The sequence below is a fragment of the Neolamprologus brichardi genome, chromosome 5 (assembly GCF_056152115.1).
Source record: "Neolamprologus brichardi isolate AB-2024 chromosome 5, ASM5615211v1, whole genome shotgun sequence".
NCBI classification, from domain to species: Eukaryota; Metazoa; Chordata; class Actinopteri; order Cichliformes; family Cichlidae; genus Neolamprologus; species Neolamprologus brichardi.
Window position 1 is genome coordinate 16,079,737 of NC_142108.1, and position 23,688 is coordinate 16,103,424.

The 23,688-nt window shown below is 40.3% G+C and overlaps 3 protein-coding genes and 1 long non-coding RNA gene across 7 annotated transcripts in view; 1 reads left to right on the plus strand and 3 right to left on the minus strand.

The window, feature by feature from the left end:
- Positions 1–9,594, minus strand: part of crocc (ciliary rootlet coiled-coil, rootletin) — a 25,332-nt gene extending 15,738 nt beyond the window's left edge. The window contains exons 1-8 of one of the 4 annotated variants that reach the window (XM_087840770.1): positions 9,448–9,594; positions 5,059–5,203; positions 4,590–4,716; positions 4,371–4,513; positions 2,916–3,107; positions 2,758–2,835; positions 2,574–2,665; positions 14–179 (exon numbers count right to left, since the gene is read on the minus strand). In XM_087840770.1, the coding sequence (XP_087696896.1) occupies positions 14–179; positions 2,574–2,665; positions 2,758–2,835; positions 2,916–3,107; positions 4,371–4,513; positions 4,590–4,716; positions 5,059–5,121 (861 nt within the window). In that variant the 5' untranslated portion in view covers positions 5,122–5,203; positions 9,448–9,594. Of the gene's footprint in view, positions 1–13; positions 180–2,573; positions 2,666–2,757; positions 2,836–2,915; positions 3,108–4,370; positions 4,514–4,589; positions 4,717–5,058; positions 5,387–9,447 lie in introns of those variants that run through there. The other 3 variants (XM_087840769.1, XM_087840768.1, XM_087840771.1) reach the window with 3 other exon arrangements.
- A 1,710-nt stretch (positions 9,595–11,304) lies between these two features.
- On the minus strand, positions 11,305–17,209 carry necap2 (NECAP endocytosis associated 2). The gene is made up of 8 exons (XM_006783384.3): positions 17,052–17,209; positions 16,193–16,293; positions 14,101–14,205; positions 13,787–13,868; positions 13,253–13,361; positions 12,556–12,700; positions 12,369–12,453; positions 11,305–12,241 (listed from the first exon to the last, which is right to left on the minus strand). Exons 1-8 carry the CDS (start codon positions 17,144–17,146, stop codon positions 12,196–12,198), a joined length of 768 nt encoding a protein of 255 aa, XP_006783447.1. The 5' UTR covers positions 17,147–17,209; the 3' UTR covers positions 11,305–12,195.
- LOC118453490 (uncharacterized) lies at positions 16,836–21,200 on the plus strand. The gene is made up of 3 exons (XR_004843334.2): positions 16,836–17,284; positions 19,979–20,134; positions 20,215–21,200. It is a non-coding gene; the product is annotated as an uncharacterized LOC118453490 (long non-coding RNA).
- LOC102782395 (SUZ RNA-binding domain-containing-like) lies at positions 18,002–22,785 on the minus strand. The gene is made up of 4 exons (XM_006783385.3): positions 22,327–22,785; positions 20,686–20,735; positions 20,241–20,510; positions 18,002–20,125 (listed from the first exon to the last, which is right to left on the minus strand). Exons 1-4 carry the CDS (start codon positions 22,375–22,377, stop codon positions 20,014–20,016), a joined length of 483 nt encoding a protein of 160 aa, XP_006783448.1. The 5' UTR covers positions 22,378–22,785; the 3' UTR covers positions 18,002–20,013.
- Between the last annotated feature and the right edge of the window lie 903 nt (positions 22,786–23,688).

Genomic DNA, 23,688 nt, shown 5'->3' on the forward strand with positions numbered 1-23,688 from the left:
ATCCCTCTCCCACCTCTTCTTCTCTCCTCCAGTCAGACTCCTTTTGCTCTAGCTCCTCTCTGGCTTTTGTCCAATCAGCAGTGAGCCTGCGGATGTCCTGGCTGAGAGCCTCGTTGGCCAAACCAGCCTGCTCCAACTGCTCTCTCAGCATTGCATTCACTGCAGACAGACTGCTGCTCCTGAAGTCACAACATGAAAACACTCAAATATAACACACGCAGTTCAGGCTGGAGCTGTTTAAAGGGAAAGTGGTTAAATAAAAAGCAAAGGAGAAGATTGATCAGGCCTGCAGATGTTTGGTATAATACATGACTGAATTCATGAAATCCTCCTTAACTAGAGTCTGCGTGGTTTTAAAAAAAAGGCTGCTCACTCTCATATTTCCTATGTTTTTGGTGTAAAAGTTAAAGTCAAATTACAACGGAGCACAATCACAGATGAGCTCATGACTCATTCCTGTAAAAATAGTTTTGGCTGCAACTGAAAAATGTCTCAAAAATCTTCAGTCTCTAAATAAAAAGAGTTAAAAATAATAACTCAGTGGACTAACTGGCCAACAGCTTATGTTGGCAGTTAGATAACTATTTATATCTGCTATACATAGGCCATGAAAATACGCTGTTCCTGCATGAGTGCAATACCATCTATATCAATTCTGTCCATCGATCCTTACAATAACAAAACAATTCATTTTTTAAAGACTGTTGCATATGTAAAATTAAAGTAATAAATCCATATACATTTATTTGCAGCTTCAAAGGGAGCTATCATAGTGTGATGTTCCCTGATCATCAGCATCAGGTTGAAACTGGGAGCTGTTGGTGGCTGAATCCACTAAGCAAGTTATGTTGCTCAAGGTAACAGTCCCGTTGGAAGATTGCTTAGACAGAGTTTTCCAAAGGAAGCTCGCTAAGCTCACGGAGCAAAAGCAGAATTTGATCTCAGAGGACGACCTTGCTGAATTTAAGTTTTTTAAATAAACTGCCGGTGCTCAAGTTGCACTGAGAGCATTGTAGAGCCAGTGCAACCCTAGCTGTGGCTCAGGAGGTTCAACTAATAATTGGAAGGCAAGATGTGGGCAAGATGAAATGAACCGAAAACTGTCCTGGATACAGCCACTGAAGTGTGAGTGTGATAGAGACAACACGCTTGAAGTGCACAGAATAAAGCACTGTATGAATGCTGGTAAACAGACTTATACAGTCGTCTTCTGCTCATGCTACTCAAAGTGCTGCTACATCATATGCCACACTTAGATTAATAAAGCTTTTTGTCCCGCTCTCTTAAACACTTTTTAACAATCACACAGATACACACAGTGCCTCTATAGTGCAGCAGTCCCTGGTTTGATCCCAGGAGGAGTCACAAGTCATTTTGGGTTAAGGACAGGGTCTGGTGTAACAAATCTGCCTAATGAGACATGCGTAGAAACCTGCTAAGCTGCTTCCTTGTGAATAAAGGAGCAGACAAAAGCAGCTTTACCAAGCTTTATCACACACTAATTTAGACACATTCAACACTGGGACTGAACCCTGACCCTCTGATTAGCAGACATCTCACACTATCCCCACAACCACAGCTGTCATAAATGTGGCTCACAGGTTATTTAAATACCAGTTAAATAATTTCTAATAATTAATTTTTAATTAAAGTTTGACATATAAAAAATGGTGTTAGTGCAGGTTTTAATGTTTCTGTTTCTATTTATGGGCTACGTGCCACAATTCTTTACAATGACACTTATTAAACCACTGCTAGCTGTTTTAACAAATTATAGGCCAAGTTCCAACCGAACTTTTATCTTAAAAACTCTTGAAATAGTAGTTGTAAAACAGCTAACTGATCATCTGCAGAGGAATGGCTTATTTGAAGCTCGTCACAGCGCAGAAACAGCTTTAGTGAAGGTTACGAATGATTCTGATTTGACAGCTTAATATTGTACATCATTTTACTACAGAGATTAGAGCATGCTGTAGGTATTACAGGTACTGTGCTGAGGTGGTTTGAATCATATCTATCTCATAGACTCCAATTTGTTCATGTAAATGGAGAGTCCTCTTCACACCCTAAGGTTAATTATGGAGTTCCACAGGGTTCAGTGCTAGGACCAATTCTGTTTACATTATACATGCTTCCCTTAGGCAAGGTATAGCATACATTTTCACTGCTATGCAGATGACACACAATTTTATCTATCCATGAAGCCAGATAACACACACCAATTAGTTAAACTGTGTGAATGTCTTAAAGGCACAAAGATCTGGATGACCTCTTCTGCTTGTAATTTCAGATAAAACTGAGGTTATTGTACTCAACCCTAACAATCTTAAAAGCATGGTGTCTAACCAGATGTTTACTCTGGTTGATTGTTGGGTTTTTCTCTCTAATATTGCAGGATCTTTACCCTATAATGTAAAGCACCTCTAAGTTTTTCTGATTTGGCACTATATAAATAATATTGAATTTTCTCTGAGTTATCTCTGGTTTGGCTGCACTGATACTTTTCAACAGTCTGAGGACGGTACAGGTTTGCAGCTAAATCATTTTACGTCTCTTCTCTCATGATGCATCACCTTTGTTGTTCCTCCTCCAGACGGATTAAAGCATCCTCCAGGTTGCTGCTTGCTTCATCTTGATGGCGACCATTCGATGTTTCGCTGTGACCCTAAAATCAAAAGATGACATTGGACATATTATTTTTAACCTGTGGATAAAAATCGGCTTCCTTATGTTTACAGTAAACTCGAGGTCGCCTACACTGTTTTTCTCCAACTCTGATGACTTCTCCTGCAGCGCCTGATCCAGATCACCACACCTCTTTTTATACTGAAGCACCTGAAGGAGCAGGAAATAACACCAGTAGTCACACCTCATCAATAACAACTTAGCAGAATAGGGAAATAAAACAGACGCACCTTGGCCTGCAACTTCTGCACGAGCTGCGCCTGCCTCTGCTGCCCCTCCTGGTATGCAGTGAGTTTGCGCTTGTAGGCCGCCTGTTCCTCATCCAGCCGCCTGCGCAAATCCACATTCTGCTGAGCCAAGCTGCGTGACTCTGGTGAATCGTGGTCTTCGTCCCCTGTTTCAAAACGCAGCGCCTGCTCCAGCTGTGGTTTTAATGAAAGGTAAGAGGCAAGGGGTCGGGTTTAATTTCACACTTCTTCATGACAGATCTGCATGGCACTGCCAAGTTTGGACTGCATCCAAAAATACCTGTATACGTGTTCTGTAAATCCCAGTGAGCAAAGTACTTGAGATGGGAACTATTTTCCAGACTTTAAAACAGAATTTCCCCAAACCATCTCACCATTTAACAGCTGTTCGGGAAAGCTTGTGCGTACACTGATGGCACTGGTACAAAACACATCCTGATTATTTCCTGTGAAACCTCTCATGAATGCATAAAATGAGGAAAATACTACATTTAAACTACATAAATGGAGGTCATAGTACTTAAGAAATACTAACTTTGTTTTCAGCCACATCTTTCTTTCTGTGCTGCATAGATGTTCACTCTTAAATGAAACTCTTCACAAGAAGGTTTGTGGATTATTTTGTGTAACCTGAGCGTGACATCTGGACAGAGGCACATCTGCTGAGTTTATAAATCATTTTTTTGGCACTTTGAACAGCACAGGGTGAGCGCCATTTAGTTCTGTTATATTTAAGAGAAAGCTGACTCACATACTAACATATATTCCAGCTGCTCAGTACTACAGAGTGTCTGTATCCCAAAGTGGAGACCAGTTATTACTTTAAATACACTTTTGAAATGAGTCCATTAAGTTATAAAAGGTGGACACTCTCCTTTAAACTGGTTGTTTTATGTGTGACATTAAAGCAGCAGGCATCTCAACAGCCTACAAGAGTAAAATATACATATATACATTAATTTATTCTTTAAAGAGAAAAGATTCCTTTGGACGATCTCCGGCACAGTTTCTTCGTGCTTTAGGAAGCAGGCTGCAGTTATTCCTTTTGTAATGTTCAACCCACCCCAAATGAGCTGTAGCACCCAACTCACCCACCCACCCAACACTGCATCTCCCCTCGCCACTGAAGCCCCTGTTTACAGTCACCCAGGGTGACAGACGCCATGGCAACATTCCACTTCAGTTGATTCCAGCCCCCATCACCTGGGAGACGAGCAAATCTCAGACAAAGGAAGGACCCAAAAAACCACATAAATGAGGAAAAGGGAATGTGGCACGGTCCTCAGCTTTAAATGTGTGTAAAGCCAGAGCACCTGAAGAGTGTTTGAACTTATCGCAAAAGATTAACAGGCTATAATGATTCCATCCACCTCTCAACCTATTCTACCAAAATGACAACTAAGTGCTGTTTGCAGGCATCCTGGAGACTTGCCTTACCCTCTCACTGATTGCACCGTACTTGATGGCGAGCTCGTCTCGGTCGGCTCTGCTGTGTGCCAGCAGGTCCTCCAACCTCGCCAGTTCCCCCTGCAGTACTCGGTTCTCCTCCTGGAGGGACATGACCGAGGACATGGCCCCTGCTGCTCAAAGAAAAGCCAAAGTCAGGCAAAGACGGCACTGATTTGATGTGAAGGAGAGAGGACTGTAGCAACTCACCGTTGTCGCTGAGGTTCTTTGTCACAATCTCTCGCACTCGTGCTGGCAGACATGTAGGGGGGGCATCAGGTGATGGACCCCGGACTGTCAGCCTCTTCTCCTCAGACAGAACGCTCTCCTCCAGCCTCTGGTGGAGAAGGACAGGCGCAGCCGTTTTTATTTAGTTTGTGACGTTTAGAGAAAGATCAGCAACACAGAGCTGAGAAAATATGAAATAAGGCTGTAAACACAGAAAATCACAACACATGACAGAAGCCGAGTGATCACAATAATGTGTCTGAAAAGTGCCACAAACCCAACGGTGTCACGACAGGCACAGGACCACGACTGCTACGCAATGGATACACAAAACTGCTCCCAAACAGAAACAAGCGCATGCACGCCCCAGATGAGCCGCTATTATTTGCCCCACACCTGCGTCATTTAAGGAAATGATCAAGTGAGCTGGAGCAGGCCCGGCGAGCCTCACCTGGATCACAGACTCCAGTTTACTGCTGGAGTCGCTTTCTGCGGAGTTTTCCGCAGCGCTCATCGCACCGGCAGGTATTTAAAATCCTCCGGGTAACAGGATTAACTCCGAATAAATTCTACGTCTTCACGGTGTCAGCGATGGTCTGTTGCTTTGCAGCAGGAGCGGGAAAAAGAAACAGTTGTGAGCCTTAGCTGCTTATTTGGTATGAGCCGACAAAGTTTAGTCGCAGAGGAGCAGTGCGCGTCCGTCCCGTCGCCTCCTCCTCCTCTTCCTCCGGGAGGCAGAGATTGAGGACAGCAGGATTAGCAGGTTTTAAAATGCACACCACCCACCTCCTCCACCTCCACCACTATCACCACACTCCCACTTCTCACATTCAGAGCCCTCCACACGTCACTGATATCCAGCTACTCTCGAGCCTCGCAGTTGAGAGAAGATGCCGAAAAATTAACCTGATTTTTGTGACGTCAGTATGTTAATATTGATTCAGATAGTTACGGCACTCCTGAGCCCACCGAGAGAAGCAGCAGATATCTTTAAACTCCTTTACGGCGTCGTGCCAAAAAGTGTTCATCTGCCAAAAACACAGACCATCTGTTACAACTGACTTGTTGACCCAAAATCTGTGAAACATCTCTCTCATTTAGGTAAGTTTTATGTAGCCTTTATTTATCCAGGTCAAAGGTCTCATTAAGACTAAAAGGTTATTTCAGAGTGACCTGTCCAAGAGGGGAGCAGACATTTCTAAAACACACTTTAAGTGGTGAAAAAGGGCTGGGTCCATTAGCTACCATAACAGAATCATGAGGGTGCTTCCAAAGCAGGTCATTTCTTTATTTTGTATATGAGCCTTTCATAAATCATGTTGACTACAGTCTATTTACCAATACAAGCAAAGAATGGACTTTACAAACAACCACAGAAACAGCAGCAATCACTTTTTGAATATGAGGGTTTAAAAACAAAAACAAACAAACAAACAAAAAACAACAGAGCATAAGCGTCTACCAAATTTCTTGTTTCGATTAAGCATAAGTAGTGGCAGTGCAGCAGTGCAGCTGTTACTGAGTGTTTTTAAGGATCTTTTTAAATTAATATCTAAAAATTTTTTTTAAAAATATCCTCCAGCTTAAGGGGTTAATTAAAAGTACAAAATTATTGCCAGCCAAAGAAGCAGTTATAACAAACAACATCTTGTCACTGCAATCATATTATTATTATTATTATTATTATTATTATTATTATTATTATTATTATTATTATTATTAACAATCCAGGTAATTTGTGCCACTTCTTAGTTTTAATGACACAAAAAGGATCAGATATATCCATTTACACTTGTATTATACTTTTACATGTTAAGTGCTCTACACATGGATGTGTGTGTGTGTGACTTTTTGAAAAGTTGTGACTGTCACTTAAATGGGAGAATAAGGGTTTCATACTTTGCTCTGAAATGCAGTGAAGTAGTCTAAACATGACATAAAACATATTTAAGGTCAGTCGTTTGTGTTTGGACAAGTCAAGACAAAACCAAATATGCTGCCTTAGTCAGTTTCAGTTTTCCTTTTAGTGCTGTTCAGTATTTTTGGTGTTAGGGTGATGACTGTCATCACAGTTTGGATCTGCTTCATGAAACTATGAATACGTGTTTGCAAAAACAAAAAAGGGAAGGTATAAAATGTTATCTTGATATAGCTTAACACTAGTGGGTTTGGGGTATTTCTTCATTTCTGAAGGGCAGGGGTACGTCCAGAGGGGGCAGCATGACTGAATCTTACTGATACCCCACTCCCACCAATGCAATCAGACGACTGTAAAACCCACAGCGTGCACTGGATGAGAGCATGCACAGTTAGTACATTTACTAAAATACTTTACTAAAGTACTGTTTCGCAGATCTACTTTATTTTATTTATTTATTTATTGTAGTCACTTGGATGAGTGACAAAACATTTCTCCCACTGAATACGTGGATTGTAACAACATCAGTATGGTGTATCCACAGTTTTCTTCACTTTATTCATTTCTGATAAATATTTTCTGTGGGAAGGGTGTTGTTCCTGTTCAGGAATTTTGGGGGAGCAAAGAGGTGACATCTTCTCCATTATTATATCTTTACATTCAAGCAGCTGTAATGGGAATAATTCACAAAATCACAAATATTTCGTATCTTTACACTTGACTTTGTTTTCTGCTTCTCCTTCTTCTTCTTTTAGCGTTTAAACGTTTTTAATTTTAATACATTAGCAACTTTAGCACAAAGCTAAACAAAGCATCTGCTTTGTTGTTTGCTTTGTGACACAGGCATTGAAGATGACGGGGTGTGTGCTGCACTGTGTGGCGTTTGAATTGTCAAGGTTACAGACAAGAGGATCATTGTGTCAATACCAGACCCCCCCACCCTGCCTTAACCCAGCTCTCCCGCTCACACTCACATTTGCATTTCTATGCTTGTGAGTACTTTCTCTTACAGTACACATTACCATCCCTCCACCCTATAACCCCTGAAACCACACAGGGCCCTGGGGGAGCGAGTATTACCAGATTCGCCAAAGTGCTTGCTCATAGGGGGTCATATGATTGTTGGGTTTTTCTCTGTATCTATGAAGCGCCCTGAGGCGACTTTTGTTGTGATTTGGCGCTATATAAATAAAATTGAATTGAATTGAATTGAAATGTCCTTAAAAAGCCCAAATACAAAAGGACTTACAGGAATAAACATCAAAACTTAAAGTTATTACAGCTTCATTATTATTATTATAGGGATTTTTTTCCCCAAGTTTCTGAGTTTTTCTGTTTTCAATCCAGTTTAGTTTGAGTTAGATTTCAGAGTTGGTCTTTTTGTTTACTTTAGTTTTTAGTAATTTGACTCTTACTTTTAATTTTGTAAATTCATCATTATAATTTTAAGAGTATTTGATAGGGGCATGTTGTTCAGAAGTTCTGAATAGATGTTGCAATACAAACAGCACTTCCCAAAGGATGTAGATTTAGTGTGTTAGACATCCCGATGCTCAGTAGACTGTAATAACACAGTAATAACATTGTTCCAGACGGTTTTTCCCCCTCAAAAAATCTCTAGCTTTGATTTTATTTCCTTTAACTAAAATGTTATTTTGTTTTTTTTAACCACAGTTTCATTGGGCTATAATGACTTTGGTGAATGCTGACTTAAATTTCCGAATGACTGAAATTTAAACCTACAGGAATAAACAACAAAAAACTGATGTGTTGTGACATCATCAGTCATGCTGTCACGCCTGACACTAGTTCACCGACCACTTCATTAGGCACACCTTTTTTAAGGCAAATGTCTACTCAGCCACATGAAAGTAATTCAGTTTATTGAGCCACATAGACAGGGTCAAGACGACCAGCTGATGTTCAAACGGAGCATCAGAATGGGGAACAAAGGTGATTAAAGTGACTTTGGATGTGAGGACAGAAACTTTTGATCTCCTGGGATTTTCCCTTAAAACCATCTCTGGGATTTAAAAAGAGAAAATATCTAATGAGCAGCAGTTCTCTTGGAGAAGATGCCTCATAGCTCGGAGGTGAATGACAGGAAGGCAACAGTACCTCCAATAACCACTTGTTCCAACCAAGACATGCAGAAGGAGACAGGAGACACTGCTGTCAGCTAAGATCACCAGGAATTAAAGCAGCTCTAAAGGCGGGGGTCCCGCACAAGCAGGGTGTACCTAATAAAGTGGCTGACGTAAAACCATAGCATTCTAATATGAAATAAATGAAAGATTTTCATTTCCCAGGAATGAAAAGTTCAGTTTAAACTTATTCATATCTTTGGCGCCCCCTACTGGTGTGACAGGAGATAACTGGTACTGACTTCAGTGAAATCAAACCTTAAAAATCTGTCGATCTTCGCAATTGTTCATCCTGAATCTCCAAATGCGAACACACCCCCAAACTGTCCGTTCCTCCCCACACGTTAAACAAACGGGACTTCTTCTGCACCGACCTTAAATCACTGATTTCCTGAGCAGATCCCTCTGCGCTTCTCGTTTATTATGTGCATATAAAGGAGAACACGGCCAAACGATTCATCGCCAACATCCTCTTTAAGCACAGAAACCACCGACATCCACAAAGACACGCCCAAGTTTTCAAAAGTCTGAGGAGTTGGAGGAGTTGGAGGAGGGAGATGGTTGCACGTTAAGCCGCGCAGCATCCAACCAAAATTAAACGGAGACTTTTTCGCAACCCGACCATCAGAGGAGGAGATCGTGACTGCTGTGGAAACAAGAGGCTGAATATAAACACCATCTACACCTACATCATGTCGTGTTTGCTGCAGCTTTAGCAGTGAAAACATCCGCTTCCCTGTCTGATAAACATCTCTCCTCGGCTGCTCGTTCTGCTCACCGTTTTCCTGCTGTCTCTCCATTTCTCCTCTGCGTGGGCTTTTTACACAGCAAAAGCAGGCACGAAGCTCATCCCGGCACCTACAAACGGACCGTCGGCTCCCTGCACGCAGGGTCGCCTTGTTTCGAAATCTTCTCCATGCTTTTTCCGGGGAGGGACTTCCAGTTCATACAGATCAGCGGCGGGTCTATCATATGATCACACCGAGCTCCATAACGCGCTGGCATTTTGAATGAACGCTGTTATTCACTCAAATAAACGAGTATCTTTTAAAAAAAAAGTGTGTATGTTTGAAGTGTGAAATTTGTAAAAAATGAAATATTTTTAGTGATGCAGATGTTTATCTTTTAAATAATATCTAAAATCCGAGCATATACATTTATCCAAGGTTAAATTAAAGAATCGATACACTTCATTATTTTATTTCAAAATATCTTATAAATAATAATTTTAAGTGAACAAAATAACACTTTTAACTATCTAAAATCCAGTCATATTATCATATCCAATGCTTAATTTAAAAAATGAATTAAAGTTATATTTTTAAATAACCTCTCTTAAATAATCATCTTAAATGAACAAAAATAATAAGACATTTACTTTTTCAGTTCACATTTTTAATATCTAACATCCAATCAAATCCATTTTGCCATATGTTTAATAAAACAATATTATTTTTAAATAAAATATTTTAAAAACAATTTCAGTAAACAAAATGAGAGACATTTATCTTTTAAAAGCATCAAAATAATATCTAAAATCCAATCCATCCATTCATCTACTATTTAATAACAAAAATAAAAACATATAAAATAACAAGCAGCTGGACAGCGTAGTTACTGCACACCTTTGGAGCAGGAGTTGCAAGTTCATTTCCTGTCTGCCGGTGGTATCCATTAAGGGTCCTGGCTAGCCCTCCATGCTAAAACCAAGCCCTGAGATGGCGCGACCACGTCTGCAGCCTGTCCTTTCGGACGCAAGGATTTCACTGCATGTTTTACTCTGTATGATTGTGTACGTGATGAATAAAAGTTGGTTGTTGTTAGGTACTTTGCCTTCAGGGAGAAATTTAAAAATGCATACAAGGTGAATCTTTAGGATCTTTATTTTATTATGAGTTATGAAATTGAAATTGTGACCCCCCCACCTCCCCCCCATTCTTGTTACAATGGCAGAAAGAAGCTTCCATACAAACCATTATTCTGACTTTGTTAGAAAAACCAATCAGTCCTGAGTCTCCACTTCTTTGCACAGCAACCTCATGTTTACTTTAATTAGTAGCTCAGGCTGCCAAATCATTTCTAAAACATGTGTTGTGCCAAACTGTATTAATGAACTGATATTAGACACCTGTAGTCTAGTAAATAAATCCCGATCACACTTACTTCACAGGAAACGTTAAATGTCTAAATGTTTTTCAGCTGAATCTGTTTCAGTTTGGTGTCTGTAAAGTTTGGTGCATGTTTTTTTTCCTTCCCATCATTCTGACACAAGTTAATCTTGGCTTCATCCATCTAGTGATTTATCCATTTTCAGCACTGTGCGGGCTCTTTTATGTGTTTTCTGGTAAAGTCTTATCTGTCCTTCCTGCTCTCGCGTGTAAACAGTGGTTTGGAGCTTAATGTAAATCCTCTGTTTACATACATGAAAGCGTTTCTTGATTGTAGACCTTGAAAATTATACAACTATCCCCAACCCTGACAGTGGTCCCGACTTCATCGATAAAGCACCTTTCCACTCTACTTTTTTACCCAAAGCACTTTATAAAGCATGTGTCATTCACAGGCTCTGTGACTGGAGCAGCCATAGATTTAACCACCAACCTTCCTATTTAAAATCAAAAACTCAACACCACTGAAATATATATAGTTTATTTACAAGAAGACATAGGTTTATATTTTATACAATATACTTTTTTCAGGAAGGCACTTAATCAAACAGTCGATGCAATTGCCAACGGGGGTAAGGAAGTTTCAGCTGGGTAAAAGGCACAATTTAAAACGTGAGGTAAAGACACACGGAGGACAAACACACCAACAAGACATGTCGACGCTTTGAACGACAGACAGAAATGATTTTTTTTACCCCGACATATGATTAAAAAAAATAATGAGGGCGTAGGAAAGTTAATGTAAAACTAATTATAAATGATCAATAAAGCTTCAACAGGTGTACTAAAAGAAGAATCAGAAAGATGAGAGTAGCTAAAGCAGAAAAACAACACATTTTTGTAAACAGCTAAACAAAACGGGGACATTCCAACTATTTTCTCAAATGTCCACCAAAAAACAAAAACCTTAAGCTAAACGGTGCTGGTGAAATCAGACCATTAAAGGACAGCGCAAGAGCACATAGGCACAATCAAATCTACTCACAATTATAGACAGATTGAAGATGAAAACATGGGAGCATCTGATTTAAAGCTATAAAGAAACAGCTGATCAAGTTAGTGTGAAGAGACGACCTTTTTGGACACTTCATTTACACTTCAGTGGTTACCCGACTATTTAAAAATATCGATCCTACTGCATAGCAGAGTGTGGGGAAACAGGAGATTGTAAAAATATACACATTTTAACGTTTGTTCTTCCAGAGTGTGCTGTCAGAGGGAGTGAGAGTAAGTGCAGCAAATGAGTCTCCTAACAGTTCCCCTCTTACTTTCTTTTTTGAAAAATTATAAATCTTTCACCACAATCGTCCTGTCCGTGGAATGTTTGGAACCTGAGTTTCTGCACGTTTTCTTACAGCTCAACTAAACTGCACCCATCCTGACTTGACAGCATCTGTACTGGAGCTGTGGATGAGAGGGGTGGGGTAAAGGATGGGAGATTGATGAACACACACAGAAATAAAATAAAGAAATCAAACAAAGATGGATGGATGTAACGCTGAGGCACACAGAGGTGTAGGTGATGTCTTACTTGGAACCCGCGGATGTGAAATCTCCCCACACGTCGGAGCTGGGCTGGGGTGCAGGGACGGGCGAGCCGAAGTCTAGAAGAGGAGCTGGATTTGGAGACAAAAAGAAATCCGTGTTGGTATAAGCATCGTTACGGTTAGCACGTATTTGTGCAAAAAGCTGCTGCGGTTGAGAAGCATCGTGATCACCGGTGTTCGCCTGTGCAAGCGGGACTGTCTGTGCTCCTGCCGGAGGTGGCAGGATACCTCCAGCCTTTGCTCCAGGTGGAGGAGGGAGCAGGCCACCAGCCATGGGCCGTGGTTTGGCACCACCTGCGTCCTTCTTCTTGATGTTCTGTAACAGAGAGTCGTCTTTTTAAGTATTTGACCTCTTAGGCACTCAGTTGTGCAAGGTTCAAACTTTGATTAACAAAAGTCGTAAAACCGTTTTATCTGTTTGGAAACACAGGAGTCTGTGAGGTACAACAAGTACTATTTTTCTTAAAAGACACAGAGTTAAATAATCAAGTTTATGATTTTTCATTTAATTGAGCAGCTTTGATTCCTAAAGACTGGAAATAATCCAGAAACTAATCTGAAATCTGACATTCACTGAATGCGTGAGACAAAAATGTGACAGTGCAGAATAGCCAGCTTTCTCAAGAACCGCTCATGCAAACATGACTTACTGATAAAAGAGAAAAACCTAAAAAGTAGTGTGCGCTTATCCAGCTACCTTAATCTGGGCTGACAATCAGAGTGGTGACTTTTTCCCCTACAGTGCATTAAAAGCCTGTTTGAATGCTGAGGCATGATACTCGTTTACATTAATGAATGTAACTTTTTTAAATCCCTGGGAAACCTGTCGCGTCATCATTCGATCTGCAATCTTCCGCTGTGTGCTCACCCCGATGCTGATTTTGATGGTCTGTCCCTCTTTGAAGCTCAGGTCCAGTTTAGGGGCTGCGCTCTGAGAAGCTTCCAGTTTTGCGAGCTCACCTTCCTGTTTGACCCACCTTTAAAAATTGAAAGCAGAATAATTATTATTGCTAAATCAATCTGGTTATTGATACACATAAAAAAAATTAGACTAGAAGTTAAGATGCTCAACTTCAAGTTACATTTGAACCATTTCAGGGTTAAAATGTCAGACATGTCAGAAAGCCTCTTCCCTTTAAAAAGAACTTAGTAACACAGCTTGGGGTTGTAAAGTTGCATCTAAACAAACCCCAATACCTCTGGAACAATGTTTGCTGGAAATAAGAGACACAAGTGGAGCTGTGTGGCAAAAGCCCCAAACACAACAGATCAAACACCTCAGTTGAACTGTGAAGCTCGGCAGTAGAGGAGTGATGATGTGGGACTCAAATAAACCTAAAGCTTGGCCCAAACTGGATAATAAAATTAAAATAAAAAGCTAACGTAATAGATGGCGACTTACTTAAAATGGTCTTGTAAAGCGACATTAAAGTCAAATGAGTCTCCACGATCAGCAAAACCCAGACCAATAAAAGCATGACGTCCTTTAAGGGGGGAAAAAAAGGATATTTATACAGTTAGTTCACACGGGTTCAACCTTACATCTATAAATCACAACGCACATACTACAGGGCACACAGTTTACAGGAAACTGGGACTATGAGATTACAAAAGTTAAGTTGTACAAAACAAATACTGAGATTAAGTCAAGCTCAACAAAATGTGGAGCATGCCCTTAACGAAACAAAACATGCCGTTCCAAATACTTTGTCTTACCGTTGCCATCCTCTATCCGGATCACAAAATACCTGCTGGAGTCTGTTACTGCTTCCACGACACAACCTGGATACTGTTCGACTGGAGCTTGTGCAAACAGCTCTCCTGCAAAGAGTAAATTTACACCAAACAAAGCCCCAGGGTTATTTTCTGTTACCAACAAGCTGTCAAGTTGAGATGACTGAATAAAACAAAACAAGACAGCAAGGTTTCTGAAAAGGAGCTTTGATAACCCTGTAACAATATGTCATGCTGTAATGTAAAAGGTTGACCTGGTACCAATCACTGAAACGGCAAAATGTTGTAAAGTATTCCCAAAACCCTTTAAACTATTTTTGCTGGATGTAATTTGTGGTTCTATACGTGCAGCTTTATATCTCAGTGCGCAACAAAGACAAAGGTAATCTAAGTAAAATAGTTCAAAGACACAAGCTAGTTGTGAATAACAGGACCTACTCCTTTGCATTTTTGACACTCGTTGGCTACAGGTTGCAAAGCAACCATGATAGTCAATAACATCTGTTCACACAGCTATGGTCAGAAGGTTGCACACACACTCATTGTGGCCATGAACGTCACAGTAATTATGGCTTTTAATGGTTTATTTGACTTGTTCCATTTCCAGGGGGTAATGATTGTACAACATAGACCTTTATAGACTCATTGTATTGACCAATACTCAGAATAATGGGAAAGTCCAAAGAACTCAGCAAAGATGTGAGGATTCTACATTTACACACATTGGGAAGGTCTCTACTAAACAACTGTATGCTAGTGCAATTGAATAGTTTTTTGGATGTGTCACCACTTTGCCAAGGACTGGAAGAAGATCCAAACTTTCACCCTCAGATGAGAGGCAATTGGTGAGGATGTTCAGGAAAAAGACAGAAAGCCCCAATGTTCAAGCGTGCCATGAACTGACATCTGCTGGAACACCAGCATTGCTGTCCATAGTGAAACCAGTTTTACATCACCACAGAGAGGGTGCCGACCAAGAAAGAAGCCCCTGCTCCAAAATCAGCACTTTCATACTCGACTGAAATTTGCAGCTCCTCACACGGACAAGTAAAATGCCTTCTGGAGAAAAGGTTAGGGGTCAGATGAGATAAAGACTGAGCTGTTTGGCCACAATGACAAGAGTTATGTTTAGAGGAGTAAAGCTGAGACTTTTAAACTGAGAACATTATACCAGCTGTCAAACACTGTGGTGGTAGCATCATTCTCTGGAGCTGTTCTGCCGCCAGTGATACCAGTACATTTCACAAAGTAGATGGAACAATGAAGACAGAGGACTACCTCCAAATTCTTCAACTTTATCTCGGATCACTTCAGATCAGATCAAGTTTCCACCCTTCTTTCCGGAGGGTCGAAACTTGAACATAGTTGGGTGTTCCAAAAGGACAATGTTCCCAAACACACATCAAAACTGGTTTTGGAATTGGTAAAGCAGGCTAACATTAAGCTTCTGGAATGATTTTCCCAAAGCCCCGAGGTCAAGCCTATTAGTAGGGGTGCATGTACATATTTAAAAGAATTCTAATTATATTCAAGCTTGCACATCCTAAGGTTGTTTTTTAAAGTAATTAAGGGTGTATACTGTGTAATCATTCCACCCTGGAACACGAACAGTTCAAAGAAATCATTAAATGCCCCAGACTACCATGACATTAACACTCATGATGTACGTGAACTTGTGACCACAAGTGTATATCGTCAAATGCAGTTGGCTAAATCCACTAAGAGCAGAAGACGTCAGAGCCAAAGCAGGACAGGTCAGCTAATCACAGCCTGTTCGCAATGAAAACAAACCTACAGGACCTCAGCATAGAAAACTATAGTAACTATGAGACTCCTTTCTAGGTGAATCATGCTGTTACACTTTACCAGATCCCCTTTGCCAAATCCCACTTTAAATACTGGTTTTGAACCATATATTTAAACCGTCAACATATTGTAAGACACAACTATGAAGACACAAACCTAACTGTTAACTAGTTACTGCAGTCTAGTTTGGGGTTTACTACCAATTTTTTTCCTTCTTCTTAGTCTTCTTTCTTACTTCACTAATTAAAGCAGTCCTTTTTCTGCCTACCTGTATTTTTATCCTCTAACTTAATGTAGGCCATCTTTCCTTTGGCAGTTATTTTCAACCTTCCACTCCACGCAGGTTCATCCAGCTTCCAGTCTGCAGCACTAGAAAAACAGGAAACACATATCTACTTGTGAAAGTGGTGTAATCCTCTATGAAAACAGCTGACCCAGTCACTGCCAGCTGCTACTTTTGATGGAGGAGGAAGGGAAATGAAAGCTTCAAGTCAGACTAAATTGAGACATGAGCTCTATCTACTCTTACAAATGTTAAAGCCATTAAAAAGTAGTTGTTAACTGTTGTGTCTACGGCATTAAAACTGTGTACTTATACAACTAATTAACTGAGAAAATAACTTAATGTGTGATTTTCCCTTTTGTAAGAAGACGTTTTCAACAAATTGTTTAGGAGCAAAGACGTGACTCCACTAAAACAAACGACACATTTCAAACTAAGACACTAAAAACAAGAATAATTTTCTACTAGCGTTAAAGTTGAGCATCTGCATCTATCATTGGACAGATACTTAAAATCAACATTTTGGCCGGCCAATCAGACCAAAGCTACAGCGTTACATCTGCGTGTCATCGACGTGTGAAGTAAGCTTTTAAACGCCAACAGGTGCAAGTCGCAGGTAAGACGACAGGATGTTGAAGTCCCATTTCCGTGAGCTGATACAGTTAAAATTATAATTTTTATATTAAAAGTATATATTGGCTACCCGTAAAAGCAGTAATCGAATGACAAAAACCTAACAAACTATCCTGACAAACTTGCTGTCCGATAATGGGCGCATGTCTGCAAAATTAGCCCGCTATCAAAAATCTGGCTGCTCTCGTCAGTTAAAAACATTAGCACGTACCGATATCCGCGGTTAGAGGCCCGCGGCGGGATCCGGTAAACATGGACCTCTGGCTTTACACAGAGCATTGACTCGTAGCTGTTGTCTTCTGCCATCTTGTCAAGTTTCACTAACCCAAAAACCAACTTCCGACTTTCAATGGACCCTTCGCCTGCTCGGCTCTGTCCTGCTGAACCAGGCTAACCGGACCCTAACAGCGCCACCTCCGGCCAGGATGTATAAGCGCCTAAAGAGTACGTCACAGTCTGTCAATAAGAACTTAAATAGCCTAGAAAGAACAGTATAATGTATATAAATAGAGAAAGAACAGGAAGTTTTCCATAAGAACACTGAAATTATTCTCCTCTTATAAAAAATGATACATATCGTATTTCAATCCTTCTTACTGTGCGAAATGTATTAGAAGCCAGTGAATTCATGTATTTCCTTCCTGATACAATACATTACTACACAGTACTAAATAACACAAAATATGCATTATGTGAGGTTTGTCCTAAAAATCATTTTCATCTCTTCATGCCCAGTACAAATGGGACATATTACAGCAAACTAAACTTTTTTCAGTGATTGTTTGAAGACAAACTGGTGACCCAATCTTTGAAGTGTTAAGCAAATTTTCCTGCATTCCCTCTAATATTAGATTAGTTTGTCACCATGGGGACAGTCATAGTAGCAAATTATTTTTATGTGGGTTGTTTTTCCATTGAGGGTGAAAGGCTAGAGCAGAAAAAGTCACATGTTTGTTGCATGTTTTCCCGAAAGTTCACAGGATGCAGTGGATAGTTATAAACAGATTATGGATCTGATCATGGATTGTTGCTGCCTCCTCACACGCAGACTGATATCCCTGAAGTCCATCTTAGACTGTGCTGATCCAGTGCCCCCTTCATTATTCTGAGCAGCATATGCAAGACTACTGCGTTATCTAAAATAACAACACATGAAGCAAGTTGTACCGCTGAGTGTGTTTATTAAAGGGTATTCAAATTTAATGAGCTTTTTCCCCCTAAAGCTTCAAAACAATGATGACATAAAATGAGCTTCACACTAGACAGGTGGCTATGAATGACTTCAGCAAAGCATCATGGGTAGGTCACACAGGTACAGGATGACTATTTCTCCCTTTCAATTTAAACTGATTAGAAACTGATTTTGTTACAATAATTGAATAGGATCCCAGGGAACGCTGTGTTAGTAGCACATAATCTAGATGTTGTAGGTCCAAACGTCCTCCTTTTCATTGTAGATAATCTCCTAAAACAAAAACTTCTACTTTTTGAAGCAGGAATAAGTGGCACAAATGCAACACTTCCAGCCATGTTGATAAATGTGCTCCTGTGCTGTGCTGCAGTTTACTTGTGACATAAATAACCTTTCACAGAAAGCTCCAAATATGTATGAGCACTACCTGCTGGAGAGCGTGTGATGGAGACCAAGGATTGTTTATCTTTTAAGGCATAACAGCGTAGAAAGGTTGAAAACCTGCCGCAGGCTCATGTACTGTTTACTACAAGTGTCAGCACTGGTTATTCATCAGGATTTGCCTATACTATCATGTTATTGCAGGCAAACTCTTATTTTAAAGTGGTCCCAAACAAGCAGACCACACTGTAAGATGATATTAGGTAAAGAACTTTAAGGTTTCCTGGCCCTGGAAGAATATTTGCCAACACAAAACTTTAGATGATATCCCCATCTAGGCTGAGCTTGAAATAATTATTTCAGAATAATTAATACAACTCTTAACTGTAGGTAATAAATCAGCAAACTGCAGCCGGTACGAAAACCCACCAAAATCATCATCCATCATCCATCATCCATCATCAACTCCAGAGCTGAGCTGCTCCGAAACAGCAAAGGAACAACACAGGAACTTTTTTTTTTTTTTTTTTTTAAACACACTTTAAACTTTCAGTTCATGTCTTCTGCCAATTAGATATAACTGAATATGACACGACTATGCAGACTACATCTTCTAGGCTCTTACACACTACAGATCACCTGACTTATACGTACTATGTGTCAGAAATGAAACACATGAACAATATGAAGTGTTTAAAACCATATGTGAACAAAAAGAAACAGCACAGAAAAAGGGCAACATTTTAAAAGAGAAAGAAAAAAAGGGAGTAATTTCATCATTATTGCTTAGATAAGCTTAGATTTAGTGATACTGTCCTTCAGCTCTATTCTTTTTGGCCACAGGCTGTGTGCCCACCGGGCATTTCTTTAAGGGCCACTCGTGCCTTACAGAGGATTGTGGACACTTGTGGCCTGAGCCACTGCCATCGACTACAGTATTAAAAGCACACTGCTAGGCACCAAAAGGCTCCATCAGTACAATTTTTTTTTTATTGCTGCTCACTCAAGCTGCTGAACACGCAATAAATTTATGGCACCGTCAAGCATTTCATTCCAACTGAACCCGACAAATTAAGGCCAGTACCCCGGTGGATACCCAGCCATGACCCACGCTTCATCAGTGGAAAGGCCACCTCGTGTGCTTGCCTTTTCTGGGGAGGTCCCACAAATCTGCAAGCTCTCCGTATTCTCCCTGAAGAGACAGACACCTGATGTCCTGGCACTCGGCCGGCCAATCAGACCTAAAATCATAGGGCACCTCATGGTACGTCAAAGTAACACAGTGTGTAGGAATGTGAGGCGAAAGCCTGCTCACAGTGTGGAACACAAAGGATTTCGGATCTTTGGCTGATCTCTGCCAGCCCCTTGTAAGCTTCCAGAGGGAAAAGACAAGGCAAAAGGCAAAGACCACACCAGTAAGCAGAGAAGAGAGAGGGTGGAGAAGTTCATCTAAATCCATGCTACATCTTCAAATGTCTATCGTCTGTCAAATTTTATTTCGTCCCACCGCTCTGCTCTTCATACCACACACAACACTCCTCACTGCACCCTCTGTGCCCTCTCAGGAAGACATCCGTGTCTTGAATCAGGCAGCTCCTGCCTATCTGCACAGTCGGAAGCCTGAGGTGCCATCCGGGCCGTTGGGTTGACGGATCACGTGATTGTTTGAACGAACTGGTTCCAGTGGTTGCTGCACACTCATACAAGCTGGCCTAATAATGGTAAGAGAAAAATTAGAATACATCACAAAACAGTGTTTTTCTCTTTTAGGTGTCTTCTTCAAAACATTTTGTTGTCACAGTTGATTTTGCAGACATTACAACTCACCTGTCCTGGCACTGATTGTCCTGAGGCGTCTCTTCTGAAGAAGCACTACCCAAAATCCTCCTTCGGGCTTCTGCATACTCTGCCTCTCTCTGGGCCAGAGACTTCATCTGCTGAGCGGGACGAGACGAGGCAGCGGGGTTTCCTGTGTTGCCGTTATTTGTAGGGCGCTTTAAAATTCGGATTTGAGGTGGTGGTGCTGCTGGGAGAGAGTCATCTTGGACTACGACAGCAGTTCGTATAGGTGAACTGGCTGATTTCAAATTGGACTTTCTGCAAAGATGAGAAAATCATTAGTGTTTGAAGAGGTCTGGGCATGTTTTAAGTTAAGTTAATTTCATTTCCTTAGTTTTAGTCTTCCTATTAAAGTTTTAAAAAAATATTCACAAAGATATTGTTGGGGAAAAAAAGAAGCAGAAAGCAGTAGCTTTGTCTTCTGGTTACTTACTTTGCTTCCTGATTTATTTTCAGCTTTGCCTCAAGTCTTCTCTCAATTTCCTGAAGGAGGAAATATAATACATATATACAATAATTAACTCAATTTCTACTTTTGTCCTCACATCCTCCTGTATACCAAACATGTTCACATTGTAGAGATACACCTATCAGGTATTTGGACCGGATATCATTCCAATCCTGGCTCAATTACCCTACTACAATCACTCTTAAGTGACAACCAAACGCAGCAGCACAGCAGGTAAAACTTTTCTGTGTGTTTCAGACTTTATTAAACCTTCATTACCAAAGACAGCCTCACATGCAATTGATCAAATACCTTATGCTGGGAAGGTCTTTGTTGCTATAGTAAATGTGCACTGTGTTTTAGCTTTTTGTTGGCAGTATGATAATTATTATAAACTAACTAAATACACACATAACCAGGTGACAAAGTACACAAATGTGAAAGTATCCAAAACATGTTGGTGCACAGGAGATAACTGAAATTTGGATGTGTATTTAACAGTAGAGGAGAACCTAAAGATAATATATGCATATATATGTTGTCTTGCAGTTTTGATTGTGACCTAATTGCCCCCAAAATGACTGCTGACCAAAAAGAATGCAAAGAGGCTCATCTCACATTTGCCTAAAAATATCTTGACGATACCCAAGACTTTTGGGAAAATATTCTGTGGACTGTAGAGACCAAAGTTCAGTTTCTGGAAGGTTTGAGTCCCGTTACATCTGCCATAAAACTAACAGCGCTTCCTAAAATCAACATAACACCAACAGTCAAACATGGAAGACTGAAGGAGAATGTCCCGCCATCAGTTCATGCCCCAAAGCTCAAACTCACTTGGATTATGCAGCAAGACAACGATCCAAAATACACAAACAACTCCAGCTCTGAATATGTCTAATATTAAAAATTAATTTCATCTCAATTACACTCTACGTGATTGTACAAATATGCAAAAGTAGGGCAGAAAACTCTTCTCAACAAGACATAAAAAGGCTTACCAATAAAGCTGAGATCCATATGTAGTTTAGCTGATAAAAACAAGAAACTTTTAAAAAAGCTACTAAACTAATTTAACCCCCCTACAGTCACAAACTCAATGTTTCGAGGACACTTAGGTGCTATTGCAGAGAACCTCAAATTAGATCACAAGTGACACATTACACTTTAGCACAATCAAATCTAGCAGGGTTCATTTTTTGGGGAAACACACAGAAAAATGTGTATGTGTACAAACCAGCGGCTGTTTATAAAACTATTTTCTACAATCAGTGGCACACACTAGACTGCTAAGGTGCTGTTACGGTTCATTTCAGGGCACATTTGGGGGGGCTGCAGGAAAAAGCTGAACATGTTACGATATTGTTTCTACAATGACGTTACTCAGATTATTTCCACAGTTGGATAAATTAATTGGTGTGATGGTGTGCTCAGTCCCGTGTCAACACGGCCTGCAAGACTCAACCAGGAAGTTCGGCTGAAAATTAAAAAAAAAAAAACCGCTAATGTTTTTGGGCGCAGGAAGCCTCTACTCTATCGACAGCTCTTGCACTGTGCCTTGATGGCTGTCAGACTAAAGCCGGGGTGTTGTTACATCCTTGTTTAGCACAGTATGTTAGCGTCTCTCACCCCGCTGTCCGCCGCCTCTTCCCAGCTTTCTGCAACCTCTTCATCCTCCATGTTTAAACGGGACTGCTGGGTGGCTGGTTGGCTCTCTTCGCTTCACCGGCTAAATGTACCCCACAGTGGGCATGAGACGACGGCAAGCGCTCAAGTACAAACCACAGGGAGCTCCGCCACTGTTTCCCTTTTTATGATCAGATAAAAGCTGGATAAACAAATTCCCAAACCTTTACCCCGGCCTCGTGTTAGCCTGCTAGCTTAAAGCTACACTCGGAGCAAACCCCACCAGCTGTCTGCTGTTTAAAATCCTCAGTAAATGAACCCCGGTCACCGCTGCTGCTCACACGGAAAACAAACACCCTTGGACGTTATGTTTTTATAAACCGCTGTCCCTGCAATGCTTTAATACTTAGCTTCACTACACCTCTCAAGTTTAACCGTCAAATCGAAGAAGGGAAATGACGTCATAACGTCAGCTACAGGTAACGTCAACCACAGGCTGCCTCCAAATGGAGTGGTTTAACAAATGAAGGCGTCCGTACCACTGTTATTATAATTTTGTTATTCATAATTAGTTTTATTTTTATATCGTTTGGACTTTTTTGCTTTTAATTCTGTTTCATTTCAGTTAGTTTCCAGCGTGAGTTTGCTTGTTTTACTTTTTTATCTTTTTGAAAATGTTTAGTTTTAGTTTAGCTTCTTTTAGTTCTAGTCTTAGTTTCAGTCTTTATTAATTAATATTGTACTCTGGGAAAATTTTGGGAAGAAAAGTACATACATAACAATAAAAATAACTTTATGATAGCAGTGACTCGCAACCTTATAGACATCCAAAGTCTCAATAAATACATCAATCAAAGTCTCATCAGCCAAGTGCAGACTGCTTTTGGTAAAGTTTTGTTTGCTTCTTTGTTTGAACATATGAACTCTTTTCTCTTTTATTAAACTACACCCATCTCCTGTTTCAATCTTCTGAAGAAAACATAACATGATAAAACATTTATTTCCATTACATTCAAGAAAAGGCAGACATTTCCACACCTAATATCTTTAAAATATGCCCCAAATCACCCTGAGACAAAAACAAGCCAATTTCTTTATTCATTGGATGATTCAGTACTTTGCCTTGACAGCAGTACTAATGCTGACCTAAGACAGCATAAGTACTGCTGCATAGTTATGCCTTCACCTTCTACTGACAGAGAATGGTATCAACTGTTTCCTATGACAGATGTTTTAATGTCATTTAGTGACTTTAATTGTACCTTAGATACAGAAGGTGAATTGTGAAGGATAAAAGTATTCAGGTTACATGTGATGATCACTAATAAGGAAATGTTTGTATTTTGGTGATATAAATTTTTCTAC